At 42.6% G+C, this 15734-nt stretch overlaps 1 protein-coding gene and 1 pseudogene across 1 annotated transcript in view; one reads left to right on the top strand and one right to left on the bottom strand.

Annotated features, from left to right (window-relative positions):
- Positions 1-714: 714 nt before the first annotated feature.
- LOC109477687 lies at positions 715-1959 on the bottom strand (annotated as a pseudogene).
- Positions 1960-4210: 2251 nt separating this feature from the next.
- The window catches only part of LOC109477686, an 18704-nt gene continuing 7180 nt past the window's right edge, over positions 4211-15734 (top strand). Inside the window, exons 1-4 of the mRNA XM_019779036.1 lie at positions 4211-4282; positions 9165-9859; positions 11115-11275; positions 11891-12700. Coding sequence (XP_019634595.1) covers positions 4211-4282; positions 9165-9859; positions 11115-11275; positions 11891-12700 — 1738 coding nt within the window. The remainder of the gene's footprint in view (positions 4283-9164; positions 9860-11114; positions 11276-11890; positions 12701-15734) is intronic.

Genomic DNA, 15734 nt, shown 5'->3' with positions numbered 1-15734 from the left:
CGTTAAATGTGGGTGGCAGTCTTGTCTTGAGGCGGAGGTCTGACGAGGGTTGCTGGTTGGTGGTGTCCTGAGTCATGGCAGGGGGTGGAGCCTGGTGGTAAGAAGCCCCGGCAGGGCTGGTCCCATGAGTGTTGGATTCAGCAACAGACGTGGCTGTGGGCACGGTACCCCTACCAGGAAAAGATCCTGTAGCGTAAGCAGACTGAGCATACTGATTGTACAGTGGTGTGGGACCCACCTGTGGTGTTGTACGTGGGAGGGCGCCTGGGAGGGTGGTTGCAGTTCGGACACCGGATGCGCCACGGGATTGAATGGGGGAAATTTCTGAAGGTGACAACAGTGGTCGCAGCCGTGGAAAGGTAATTTCCTCATCGTCTTCTAGCGTAAACGGATGGAGGTTAGCCATACCTGGAGTCTTGGTAGAGCAGGGTAGACACGAGTCAACCAGGTGGGGGAGGGGGGCGCTCGAACGTCGGTCGGCAATGTGCTCCAAATGCGATCCACAAGACAGAGCTGGCGGGAGTTCGAAGCCAGACACCGCTGCCACCAATATAAGTGTCCAGTTGGTGAAGATATTGGAACTTATAAGTAATCACTCCAGGAATGATGATGCGAGAAGTGCTGGGATATGAAATGTATTCTTGTCAGAACATGTGCAGTCCGTGACCTCTGACCGGACTGGTCCAATAGTTTGTGGGGGTGTATATTGTATCCTTACAGTAACACTGTTAGCTATGTAAGGAATATGGCACAACGTTTCATATGGTCTTTAGTAGCCAAACTATAAACTTTTGACATCAAAGTGTTGGTGTGCTACCAAATGTCCATGATGTGAAAAAAAAACGTTACACCGGCTTGGCATGAGTCTCGTAACTTTCATATGTACAGCATCCATGCTTATTACGTTGCCTACTATTTTAGGCATAGATACTACTTTACTGTCACATTAACAACAAAATCTTATTTATTTACTAACACACGCAGCACTCCCGCATAGACACGATTATACCAGCCCCCCCTCCCCTTTCGCGTGGACACGCATTTATTATATAGTATACATGCACATGCATGTCGTTTTCTTACACAGCCCCACGAAACTGTATTTAAAAAAGCCATTGCAGAATTTTAGTCATGCCTTGAAATGCAAAGTACCATACCAAGACGTTATGCAGTGAGCCTCGTCGACGGCAACACCAACAAGATGTTCGCGGTAAGTCTTGTTTTCAACATCCCTCTCCAACTTTTAGAGTTCAGAATCGCCTCTGGCGATACGAAAACCAGGCTATATTTCCCCTTAATTACTCCTCTCTTGATATCAGCATCTTCCTGCGTCTCGCCGACATAGGCAGCTTTGATCCCTCCCTGCTGCAGGCGTTGTACTTGATCCTGCATTAGCGACAGCAACGGAGACACTACCAGCATCACACAGTGTTTCCCCAGCAATCTTTCCATGACAAGAGGGACCAGCGTGTAAAGTTCCGTCTTGCCGTAGCCATGGGCCGTGGGCAAGCAGGCAAAGTACGTCACCGCCTTCTCTTGAAGTGGCTTCAGAGGCCAAGGCCGACCAAAATCCTTGCAAACAGACTCAAGGAGGGGCCGAAACTCACCTTCGACTGTGGAAGAAGCCGCCATTTTTCCTCGAAATAAACAACCAACAAGATAACATTTGTCATCCCGCCCGCGCTCCGCCCACCGTCTGGGCCGCGGCGCCAGCAGTGACATCGCCAACTAGCGAATTTCCATGGTAACGGGGGCTCGACTAAATTCCTACCCTGTGATTGGTGTTACAACTTTCGCTAACGGCTCCCCGGCCTTAGAGAGAGTGGCGCACAAGTTCTTGGGTGGCGGACTATGTAGGGAGCCCCCCGGAGCTTGGGTTACAAAGGCTAAGGGCCGAGTAGCCTTGAGGTTCAGTGTTACAAAAGTAGTTAGATAATCCGAGTCCCCGAGGGGTGCCATGGTGCTAGTTCGGTTGCAAATCGCTGGGTGGCAAGTGATGATCAGATCCAGCAAGTTTCCATCCCTAGTGGGCTCGTGAATCACTTGTTCTAGTCCATAGTCCAGAAGAATATTTTTTAGGTGACGCCCGGCGTTGTCTGTGGCCTTACTACTTAGCCAGGTTAGTCACACAGAATAAATTTTACAGGCTGTGTATGATTTGTGACTCTAAGAAGATGTGTTTAAATAGATAATGTCGAAGAAGGTGTCGTTTGCTGAGGGTGAAACCCGTTGCCATGGCAACACAAAAAATTATTATCTTATTCCTATGATATAGAAGTGTTGCCAACAATATTCTAGGAAAAGTCACCAAGTTTTGCCGTTCTAGCACTAGCTGTTCAGACGCTACGTGACATCAAAGTTGGCGCGGGCACTTTTAGCCCGCCCCCGGTCTAGTTATAGGTAGGGTTAAATATGCATTACGTCATTTTATGACGTTACCAGTGTTGCTATGGGCAACATAAGACTTAGCACACCCTAAAATTCTGTCATAAACACTTTTGGTAAAATTATGTTGTGTAAAATTATGTTGTATACCATTTAATTTTTAGGGAATAACCTATGGTACTAGTATCTAGACGGTTTTGGCCAAGAAAATCACATTAATAACTACTGTGCTTTTTTTTCAAGTCAACCATTTTTAAAAGCTAGATTATAGAAACCCCCCACATTTACCCGATTTTACACGTCATTTTGAATGGCATTTATTTTGTCATAGAATAGTGATACTATGATTAACATTATGTGTCAACTGTCTTACAATGGAATTGTTACTATATGTTACATCGTAAATATACAACGGAATAACATACCGTGATTAAGGCTGGGTTCTGTTGGCAATACTTAATTTGCCAGCCGTAACCGCCTTTCTGATTGTTCAATTTCCATATGAAGATATTGATCGCGATCTATACACTGGCAGACAAAATGACATAGTATTTCACAATTTTACCATTGTCAACTTTCTGATTACGTAGACAAAAATTAGATTAAGGCTAAATACTTTAAGTGGTTCGATACACGTTTGCCATACAAAGACGTTTTTATCAGAAGACACTTAAACACTCTAGCATGATTACAGATAAGAACACGCATCTTGTCTACTTGCTGCTTTCTTCTCCTTTCTTGTACGAAAAAAGTTTCAGCATTTGTAAACTTGTCAACAGAATATACGTAGAAAGCAACCAGAACAACCGTTTGTAACACGGCGAGGAAAACGCATTGAACTTTCGTGAAATGTTTATAGCCTAGCAGCGTATACATAGTCAGTACAGGTATCCAGCACGTCTTTACATTACAAACTGAGTCAATTCAGAAGCACATAATGCAGACGACTGGTCGGGTAGGCGGAGGTTACTGACACTTAAGGCTGCGTCAATTACTGTATTAATCCAGGCCAGGCCAGTACATGTGTATGCCATTTGATAGATAGCGCTCTGTTTACACGTGGTGCCCTGTCTACACTGTACAGTACTGGGAATCCGTGCCATTTAGTTTTTACCTTCACTTAGAAGGGTATGTTTTTGATAAAGTTTATAAGTATGTATGCATATTCATTTATTTATTTCAAATGCAAAAGTACATCGCACTGACTTAGAGGCAGCAGGGCTTATATTCGTAAGGCTAGACCGACTTAATTTTATGGATGACATCCACCAGCGCATTGATTTTCGCCTGTTCTAAAAAAGGATCATGTCCACTGAGGCTCTAGACTGGCTCTTGTCCCGGGTAGTTCATGGAAATCAGCGACAATACGGAATCAGGCACCCAGGCTACCAAATCTCTACGACTCAAGAAGCCAGTAGATACGTAGAGTGCTGATTCATAAATTCCGCAAAAAGCCAGTATGTGCCAGCCTGTCGTATATGTCGCTATGTACTGCCGCAAATTAACAAGACCGGCTTTGTACTCCTGTGGTTTAGTGGTATTTTTATTATTGGCCAGGATTTTTTATTCACCCGCGCGCACTAGTTTCGAGATCTTCAAAGGATGTCATCAATAAAATTTAGTCGGTGTGGCCTTAGTAAACAATGTTGTCTCGCATGTTGGAAAGATAATCTCAGGTGCCAACAGGAAAGTTTACCTACTGCGCAGACTCAAACGTTTTGGACTATCATCTACTGACCTGACAACCGTCTTTACCGCTTACAACCAGCCCTTGAGTCGTAAGCAGTAAAGCCTTTCGACCAGCCCTTGAGTACGCGGCACCAGTATGGCACTCGTCTCTGACTATGCAACAAGTCACAAGCCTAGAACGTGTCCAAAAGAGGGCCTGCAAGATCATGTTGGGTCCTCTCTACTACAACTATGATTCAGCAATGGAGTCATTGAATCTATCAGACCGACAGGTCCACATCTGAAGAGCGTTTGCAAGTTGAATCCAGAGTTCCAGGAATGGCTCCCCCCAACCAAGCTGTCTATGATGGGAAGACAAACTTATAAATCGCACAATCTTGACACCCCTTACTGTCAAACGAGTTTTTAAATTGAAATTAGATTGATTGAAATGAAGTCAACGAACATCCCCGTGACATCGGCTTCGTTCTTGTTTTGTGTTGGCGGCCTTGTGTACATCCTGATTTATAGCAAGGTAATTATTTCCCTTATTTTTCTTTATTATTAGTTTAGCCGAAAGGTTCTATTTTTAACCCTATCTAGACCGGGGGGGAGGGGGCTAAAAGGGCCGCGGCAATTTTGATGTCACATAGCGTCTGAACAACTAGAGCTAGAAACGCCAAACTTGGTGACTTTTCCTAAAATATTATTGGCAACAAATCTGTATCAGTGGAATAAGATTATGATTTTTATTGTTGCCATGGCGACGGGTTTCTGACAGGCATTTTTTGCCAAATTTAATAATTTCCATTTAAACAACAGAATTCATGGGTTTTATGCCAAGTTACACATTGTTTCTAATATTAATAACATTACATATTATTATATGTAAATTTGTTCATTAAAATGCATAATTTATGCTTATTTGATGACGTCAATGGCCAAAATCCAAGATGGTGGACCATATCATTAGATCAGGTAAATACAACTTATTTTCCATAAAAGTTCATCAATACTCCCATTTCTTTTTACAAAAAAGGTTCATATGAACGTCTTTAGTCTGTTTACAATGTATTTTAGGCATTATCCTTAAAAAAACAATTTTTTTAATTCAAGAATGATGATCCAAGATGGCGGAGAGGTAATATTTGCATGACGTCATTTTATGACGTCACCGGTGTTGCTATGGGCAACATAAGACTTAGTACATCCTAATATTCTGTCATAAACAGTTTTGGTAAAGTTATGTCGTATACTGTTTAGTTTCAAGGGAATAACCTATCTAGACGGTTTTGACCAATAAAATCACATTAATGACGTCATAATGACGTCATATTACGTCACAACGACATAAAATTTGTACGTATGATAAATTTTTACTGGTACACCGTCCTCAAAAATTTGTCGGTCCTACGATATACAGTTCGCGAGTTCTGAGGGGGGGCGAATGAGCCCCCGGTCCCACCAAGCCCAAAAAAGCCCGGTCTAGATAGGGTTAAAACCATAGAATATGTTCAAGAACATAGCAAACCTTTCGTCTACAGTATTACCATCTTTATTGTCTGTTTTACCGAAAGGGAATTAATATGTGAGAATCAACATTTTAGGGTGAGAAATTGACTAATTTTGGAGAAACAGTCACAATTTCTTCGAAACCGCCGGTTTGACATTTATATAATGAGCATACCGAGAAAAAATACACCATTTTATACCGGGATAGATTTATATCGGAGATTCTGCCACCGACACTTGGATTCCGTCTTGCTGCAGTTGATCACGATTTTACCACCGTAATATCTGGCTGGTAATATCCTTGCCTATTAATACCAATATATGTATAATGGTTACGAATAATTGATTGAATTTGGCTAACCAGGGAAGCAATAACTTTGCTCGTTTATTTAGTACCAAAAGATTAATCTTGCTAGGTATCTCTTTGGAAGTTAATATTCATCAGTTTGCATTACCAATTCTGAATTTGGTTTTGCTAATAAGACTTGTTAGTTTTGTCTTACCAAACTATGATGATTTATTAAAGACGACATCACATACAATTGCATTACAGACTTAACCCTAAACAGTACACCTGGGGTCCGCGCGGACCCCAACACTATATATTCTGTAATATTTTTCTTTTTTCCAAAGATTTTTTTTCTGAAATTTCAGGTAATTGTCACCCACAAAGTTGTCCCTCAATACAGTGCAGAAAACTCAGTTTCCTCCATTTTTTTTTAAATTTTTATATCTGATTTTCTTTTGGGGTCCGCGCAGACCCCAGCCGGCTTTCGTAATGGATACACTGGCGTTCTTATACATTACTTCATTTCCGTTTTTTATGCACTTATCGTATGGCCACCAAATTTCCAGAGAATGGTGTACTAATAGAATTAAATTTCAATAATTTTAGTGTAATTATGACGTCAGAGCTAGTAATATGGTCCGCCATCTTGGATTTTGACCAATGGCGTCATTAGATTAGCATATATTATGTATATTTAATGATTTAACTTATCTTTCATTATGTAAGATGTTAGTAATGTCAAAAAGGAAGTGTTATTTAAAATAAAACCCTGAAAATTTTAATGTTCAAATAAAAATTACTAATTTTTTTCCATCATCCAAAAAATCATTAACTTTTGTATCTACTATGAATAATGATGTGAAATGAAGGAAAAATTCAGTAACTGAAAGAATATAAACATTCTTATTGGGCATGCATCATATTAAAATCGCATGGACAATAATAAGCATTGCATTCCCTCTCATTGTTATGGCTTTTGCTAAGTTAATTAAAACCTCAAAATATTACTGCAGTGAGGCCCTCAAGTGGTCAAAATGTTTTCCTGAAATCCAAACAATTATAAATACCACCTTGATGCCATTTTTATTAGGAATTTCATAGGGGGTGGGACCAACCTGGCCGATGCATCTCATTAGGTCACTTTTTTCATTCTGGTATAGTAATGTTTCTGGTTTGTAGGCATCTATCTCTTTCAAATTACAATATATTTTAGAAAGATATCGTCATCATCAGGTCGGGAGTTCCCGGTCCCAGGCTCTCTTCCTCCAGTCCGCTTTATCCAACATGACACTCGCCTGGTTCTCTTTTAGTCCAACATCAGCAGCAAGCTGGTCTATATACGTCATGCAAGGACGCCCAGGTTTAGCATGTCCTTGTTTAGGCTCCCAAATGACCGGTTGACTACCTAGTTTGATCTTGTTCCTGTAGACATGTCCTGCAAATCTTGTCCTCCACTGTCTGATTAAGTCTGACACTGCTGGAATGTTACCGTAGAGCTCCTCCTTTAGTAGGAGATATATGCCCTACTATTCTACTTTAATTGAGAAAAATAATACTTGTTTCTTTTAGAATTTCTCCCTAGGATTATAGTTGACTCACTGATCCTTAAGTGGCTGCTTTTACCCAGTGTTCAATGTGTCTAAGCAATATATTTTCTTTGTCTGGTCTGGTTTTGTGACCTGCAAGTGGTCAGGGGCCTGTGGTCAATTTGTGACCGATAGATAACATACCCATTAACCCTCAACAGAACACCTTCCCGGACTGATTAATCTGTGCACCTGGGGTCCGCGCGGAGCCCAGAACAGTTTTTCGCTAATTTTTAGAAATTATCAACATGCTACCAGCTAAATTGTTTTGCAAACTGATGTGGGAACCTCTGTGTCCGCATTACATACAAAAATCATACATTTTTAACTTTTTCTATTTTTTGGTGAAGAAAAGACGACAAGAAGAAATACCCGATTTTTAAACCCATTTCAGACTGAAGGGGCTTTTGAGGCCCAACTTTGATCTCAGATAGCGGCTAAACGGCTTGCGCTAGAAGTATGAAATTTGGAGACCTTTCCTAAAATGTCTCTGGAAAAAAGTTCATATTAGTTTAATACTAGTAAGTTGATGTTTTTTTGTGTTGCCATAGCAACGGGTTTCTAGCAGGAAGTTTTTTTGAAAATAGAAGTGATTTTGGTTTAAACATAAAATTAAATAACGCTTCTTTTCCAACATTGATAACATCTTACATAATCAAATATAAGTTAAATCATTTAATATGCATAGAATATGCTAACTTGATGACGTCATTGGTCAAAATCCAATATGGCGGACTATATTATTAGCTCTGACGTCATATGACGTCATGATTACACCAAAGTTATTAAAATTTAATTCTATTACTACACCATTCTCTGAAAACTTGGTAGACATACGATGAGTGCATAAAAACATATAAAAACGGAAAGGTAATGTATAAGAATTCCAGTGTATCCATTATGATCGAAAGCGGCTGGGGTCCGCGCGGACCCCAAAAGAAAATCAGATATAATTTTTTTTTGAAATGATAGAAACGAAATTTTCTGCACTGTATTGAGAGACAACTTTGTGGGTGACAATTACCTAAAAATTTCAGAAAAAAATCTTTAGAAACAAAAAAGATATTACAGAATATATAGTGCTGGGGTCCGCGCGGACCCCAGGTGTACTGTTTAGGGTTAAAATAAAACAATATTATTAATGTTATTACAAAATGGCCTATCCTTTTTTGACACAAATTCCTTTATAAAATACCTCCATCGCCGAAAAAAATCGCATTCTATGTTACGTGAAACAAGATGGTAAAAAAAGATCATCTAGGCAATCATCTGCGGTAACCACGTGACAATAAAACAGTACCACCTTTAGTGGGGTGCCAAGAATTGTGTTTTTTTTTTTTCTGTTGAAATTATATTTATATTTTTTTGTGTTTTTTAATGATTTATTCACAATAAAATACAGTACTGTCAGAAAGCTGTTATGATTAATTTTCACGGGTACATCACCCTCTAAAAATATAGTGGTATACGATGCGATACACTGTTCATGAGTTCTGAGGGGGGTGGGGCGAATGAGCCCCTCCCCCCTTAATTTCTTATGCTTATGAATGGTATCTTTCGTCAGTTTCCAAACCCGCTTCCGTGTTTATCTTGAAGTCACCAGAACAGTTCTGGATAACTCACGGTTCGGGAATCAACAGTCCTGAACTACATGTAAATCATAATGAAAATTCTTTGGAATTACACAGACTTTCATTTATGTTTAACCTTAATTTCTTTTGCAGCTTTCAAACTATTCTAGAAAAAAAGGGAATCCGGAAATTGCCAATGTCAACTTTATTTGGAAACAGCAGAAACATCTCCAAGGGGTTAATCGGAATGACTCTATCAACTTCGATAGGGTCACGATAGGTAAACGTTTGGTCATTAGTGTGGTGAATCCTAAACGAGTGTTTTACGTAGGGGATACTCTCTCCGTCAAGATCGTCGCCAGAGATACAAAAGACCGACCGAAGATCTACGGAGGGGATTTTCTTCGGGCCAAGCTGTTCAGCAGAGTCCCTGTAAATGCTAGCACTGCTGGACGGATCACAGACTACGGGAATGGGACTTATGTCGCAAGATTCTTTCTTAGTTGGCCAGGGAATCTCTCAGTTTCAGTCCAAATGATACATTCAAGTGAGGCTGTGCAGGTTCTTACAAAAATTCGAGACAATACCAGGCGGATAATGGCGTGCGGCTTTTCTGATGAAGGCAGGAATATGACTGAGTGGATGCCTTGCTCTAACACTGCCAATAGAAGCATGAATCTACGTGATGTGTGTGACTTTTCTAAGCCATTCATCAATGCAACTTTCTACTGCCAACGTCCGACCCTGAGTCGCTGTGACAGTATTGCGGATTGCCACCGAGACCGTATGAAAACTTCGTCGCTGCAAAACCATTTGGTCAACTTAGATGAACGGAAACTGCTTTTAAGGTAATACGAATTAAGCAATAATGGTAAAGACCAATACACCAATGTCAAGTAAATGTGTTCAATATCACTGGAACATCGTTCAATTTCTTGTGTAAAAAATTGTGTTATTAAAAAGTATAAGTTTAGTTCTTTTATGTGATTTTTGTCTATTAGTAAGCTAACAGCTCGTTCCAAAATCAGTCTAGCAACGTATTTCTTACATTATCTTTTTTACCGGTAGAGACATCAATATGGATGAACAGTTGTCAAGTATTGGGGGAATTCGAGTCAATGGCAGACGTAAGTATTGTTATAAACACATCATTTCTATTGCCAACGACTAAAAAGGGTACGTTGTGACCAGCCGGAACTTGAGTAGGAAGGGGGGGGGGGCACTTGACGCAGATGCGGGCAACCACGGCGCCTCTGTTTGGCTGCCTTTCTGGGGTCATTCCCGGACCTAAGTGGGCGGTAGAAACGCGGGAGAGTGGACCTAAGTGGCCGGTTGAAATGATTTAACCCTAAACAGTACACCTGGCGTCCGCGCGGACCCCAGTACTATATATTCTGTAATGTTTTTTTTTTGCTTTCTAAAGATTTTTTTCTGAAATTTCAGGTAATTATAACCCACAAAGTTGTCCCTCAATACAGTGAAAAAAATCAGTTTCCCCCAGTTCTAAAAATTTCTATATCTGATTTTCTTTTGGGGTCCTGTGAGGGTCCTTTTGGGGTCCTGTGAGACAACTCATAAAAGATTATGGCATAAACAGATACGGCAGATATGGCAAGAGGATGCAGAGGGGGCCAAATTTAACCCGTAAAGTAGCCACGCTTACGGCTACCCCCCTTCCATCGACTGTGACACAGGAAACGGTGAACAGAAAGAGGCAAATGGACCATTCTGCTAAAAAGAAAGCCATTCCAAACAGACAAAAAGACTGGAACTGTGGTATACCAACATCCAAGGCGTCGGAGCTAAAAAGGATTACTTAAATGTTCGCCTAGCAAATGCCAACCTCAAACCTGACATGATCATGGTAACTGAATCTAAGCTAGATGCATCAATACCAGACAATAGCCCTGATATCAGCATTGATGGGTATTCAATAGAAGGCAGGGATCGTAACACTGGGAAAGATTGGGGCGGCTGCCTAATCTACTACAAAGGTGGTATCGGACTACACAGAAGACATGACTTGGAGCCCTCTGAGCTCGAAATGATGATATTCACCATCAAATTAGACTTAGGCGTTCTTCTGATGTCTCTCCTATCCAGACCACCTGGACAAAGGGTTGCAGATTGTGCTCCCATAGACATGTACACGGAAAACTTAGACTACCTCCAAACAAAAACAAAAGCCACGGGTACGCTGTTGACTGGGGACTACAACGCCCATCACAATGAATGGCTGCTAAGCAAGAAAACTGACCCCCCTGGTAGGCACACGCTCACTCTCTGTACCGCTCGCGGTCTATCACAGCTAGTAAACGGGGTCACCCACCGTAAAGGAAATAGACTCGACCTCATATTGAGTGAGCCTCTGCACAGAAGTCCGCATTGACCTTGAAATTGGCAAATCTGACCACTATCTGCTCAGCACTTCAATATCTTGTTCTCCGGTCAAGGAGAAAAGCACTCCAAGGAAAATCTGGATATACCAGAAAGCTGATTGGGACACTCTCCGGGTAGAACTTGCACAGGCAAAGTGGGACACCATGTTGGACCCTGACAACCCAGAGCTCTCGTGCACCAACGTTACAAGAACAATACAACAGGCCATGGTACACCACATACCAAAAAAGACATTACGTAGCTTCACTGGAAAACCGGAATGGTACAACGAATCATGCGAAAAGGCCCTGCAAAACAAACACAAAACCTGGCGTCAGTACAAAGCTAACAAAACTGGGCGAGTTATGCCTGAAATAAAGAAATAAAGAAAAGAAAAACGCCGGACACTCGGTCCAGATACAACCAATCTAGAAACGGTTACACATACGTCACTAGAATAAATAAACACAAAAAGAGAGTAAAAGAGAACATGACCACAGGCCTCAAAAAGGGCAGCAAGAGCTGGTGGTGGACCGCTAAGAGACTTATGGGTCAAGGAGACAAAAGTGACATCCCTCTCCTGAGCTCAGAAAACCAATCATACATCCAAGCCGAGGAGAAAGCAGAGTGTTTCGCAAATATCTTTGCAGAGAAATCCACCATTCCCCAAGACGAGAACGACAAAGATGTCCCACATACTGAGCGTAGAACTACTTCCAATCTGACGAAAATAGTATTCTGGCCGAAACAGGTGCGCAAGGTCTTGGCAAAGCTCGACATCAGTAAGGCCACTGTTCCCGACACAATACCTGCCAGAGTCTTGAAACATGTTGCACCAGAGCTGTGTAAACCGCTAGCCAAGCTATTTCGGCTGCTGATGGAAAATCACTACATGCCAAAGCAGTGGAAAGTTGCCCACGTAATCCCAGGGCACAAGAAGAACAACAAACATGATCCAAACAACTACAGACCAATCTTGCTCCTCTGCATAATAAGCAAAGTGATGGAATCAATAATAAACAAGGCACTGTGGAAGCACATTAACAAGAACATACTCTTAAGCGACAAACAGTTTGGATTCAGGGCTGGCCACTCCACAGCAGATGCACTGACATACGTCACCCAACACCTACATGACGCTAAGGACAAGAGACAGGAAAGCAGGCTGATATGCCTGGATATAAGCAGAGCCTTTGACCGAGTATGGCACAGCAGGCTAATCGCTAAACTGAAAGTCATCGGCGTCGATGGTAATGTGCTCAAATGGATTGAGAACTACCTGACAGACAGAGAACTGAGAGTCACAGTCGGTGGGAAAACCTCACCAACGCGGGAGTACCCCAAAGCTCCATCCTTGGCCCCTTACTCTTTCTCATTCACATCGACGACCTCACTTAAAGGCTGACCAACACGGCAATCCTGTACGCCGGCGACTCATCGGTCATGAGCATTATAAAAGAAAGACGAGAAAGAGCCAGGGCAGCACTGTCGCTAAACACAGATTTGCAAAAAATCCAGAACTGGGCTGAAAGCTGGAACGTTCTCTTCGGGGCCACATTATGCAAATGTCTGGCCGTCAGTAACCTGAGGGACGCCGTCGGCAACCACCCCGAACTCAGCTTTATGGATACTCCCCTCGCAGAAGTGGATGAATCTGAACTGCTAGGAGTAACAAGTCGTAAGGAATTGACTTGGACACACCATATAAAGCAAATGGCAACGGACGCAGGAAAACGCCTGGGACTACTGCGCAGGGTCGCCCCTTACTTATCCCCACAACAGAGAGCCACCATCTACAAGAGCATGGTGCGATCCAGTATGGAATACGCGTCAACATCAGTCTGGATGGGAGCAAGCGACACTTCACTGGAATTGCTTGACGCCATACAAAGGAGGGCTACACGGATCATAAATCTCCCACAGGCCAAGTTGGACAGAAATGAGATCCAACCCCAGAAACAGCGCCGGCAGGTTGGGGCCCTAACTCTCCTGCACCGCATGTACAACCAGGATGCCCCAGCTCCACTCAACAGCTTACTCCCGAACCCATACGTACACCGCCGTGAAACCCGCCTGTCAAGATCGCAACACAGCAACGCTCTGGAACCTGTTAAGTCATCCACAATATCACACAGAAGAACATTCCTACCGGCCACAGTACAGCTCTGGAACTGCCTCCCACAGGACATTGTAGTAGTTGAATTCGTCTTCCTGTGGGGGAGAGCTGATAAATTGGATACTGCTTGGAAAGTTTGAAACTGTATTCCAGCCACCCAAATATCTGCTTGGAAATTAGTATTAGATTACATGTGAGATAGCGGCATTGGGAGCTCCGCGGTGCCTTCCTCTTGTGTCTCTTGTTGAGAGGCGGCGACAAAATGGGTCATCTGGTTTCCATCTTTTCTCTGTGTATCAAACATGTAATTTTCTAGAGGGGACCTGGATCATGCTGTATTTGCTGTACATGTATAGCCGGTATAACCGCCTTTCGGCGTAACACACCAGCTTCTCAGGCACGCGGCGCGGCGGCAGCTGACTATATTACACCGATCGACTTGTTACACCTAACCCATGAACTTCTAGCTCAAGACTAATTGTTTAAAGCTATCTAATGATAATGCCCCCACTGTATACTTGGTGACATTGAGTTCCACTCTGCGATAGTTCTAGGAAAGAATGAATTCTTGAACACCTCAATCCTTGGTTGATACATAACTCTGGTACATCAAGGCATGACTATTTCTTGTTCTCTTCTGGACTGGTATTAGGTACTTACTAGTTGTGACGTCCAGCAGTGGAGAGTTTGACATATGTGTAATTCTACTCTTCAAGCAGAAGTTGATGGGGAAGTTACCCTGTTTGGAGAGTAGTGTAATGCCATTATGTTGTCCGTGGCTTTACTCGGCCTCTCCCCGGGCCGTAAAACTGGTGTGTCCAGCTGGTGTGTTACGCCGAAAGGCGGTTATACTGGCTGTACAGATTCAGATACAGAAACGATTTAATCAGGCTTTGTGTGACTATGCCACCAAAGGCTTAGATGGACACTTCTCTATCCAACTACTGAAAGGCCCTGAAACGCTTTGGATGACCCGTGCTATGATTATAATTTTCTTTGCTTGAAATCTCCCATACACCCTTCATCACGCTTTGGCTCACCTCACTTATCCCTACCCTGCGACCCCAGAGTGACACTAACTTGGACGGTTTATCTCTTGCACTTTCATAGTGATTGAGCGACTCACGGAATCAAGTGACGTTTCATGATATTAAAGTGGCCTTGTCGCCATCCGTTTTGTAACGCCTTACACTAGTTACAGGCTGGTTCGGGGTCCCTTGCACTTGGGGAGTTCCGTTACAAAAGGAATAGCATCCATATTAAATCTCCAATCAGATCATACCGTGGCAATGGCAGTATCCATTATCTTGGGCTACCACCGTATGATCTGCTTGGAGATCCAGGCTACAAAGGCTGGTGAAAACCGCAGAGGGACTCAGAACTAGGACAGATGAAACCATGCGTATATCTCTCAGCGGGTAGCTTCCTCATGCTATGGTCACATCCCAAACCGGTTTCCGGTCGAGCGGTTCTCGGGAACGAGAAGTATGCTATGAAAGACGACAAGACAGAGTGTTGAAAACTATGCACATTTTGTGCGTATTTTTGTGATGCACGTTTTTATGTTTCGTTTATGCAACACTGAGTCCATGTTAAAAACCATGTTTTAACATGGCTAAAAGTCAATGCAACACTCAAGCCTTGGCCATACAAGACCACTACCGCCCCTCCTACCCACCCCCCCACCCCCCACTGTCCCCAAGTTCGTGTTTCCCTGTCCCTTCCCCAGTGGGAGGGCGCGACTCTGTGGATGCCATAGACCGGGTGGATCGAGAGAGCAGTTACAGCTACAGCTATCTAGAATAGGAACCGGCTTGATGTGGGCGTCTTTTCCCCGTTTTATCACATCTAAATTCTTTTTTTGGGTCAGGTTTTCTTCCCGCTCTGTAAACTAAGCTGGTAGGAATTTTAGCTACCCTAGGATCTGCTAAGAGATTAAATTCACTTGCAAAACATCATTTATCCCTGCCAAGGGCTAGACCCAGTTCTCACACGGGAAAAATGATCGCCTGTGTTTCAAATCATGCTAGAGTGAGTCAGAAGTGACTTTATAGAGAATCCGGAGTTTCGCAATCAGCCTGTTCTAAGACATAGATAAACACATCACCGTGAATTTTACCTTACATAAGGGAGAAATTCTACGGTAAAAACCTTCATTCTTTCATGACCTCTGAACGCCAATAAGACTGACGACGGTGATTAACCCTACCTATACCGGGCTTTTTTTG

This window comes from Branchiostoma belcheri, unplaced genomic scaffold (genome assembly GCF_001625305.1).
Source record: "Branchiostoma belcheri isolate BF01 breed outbred unplaced genomic scaffold, Haploidv18h27 scaffold406, whole genome shotgun sequence".
NCBI lineage: Eukaryota > Metazoa > Chordata > Leptocardii > Amphioxiformes > Branchiostomatidae > Branchiostoma > Branchiostoma belcheri.
This window is presented reverse-complemented; position numbering and strand designations above follow the sequence as displayed.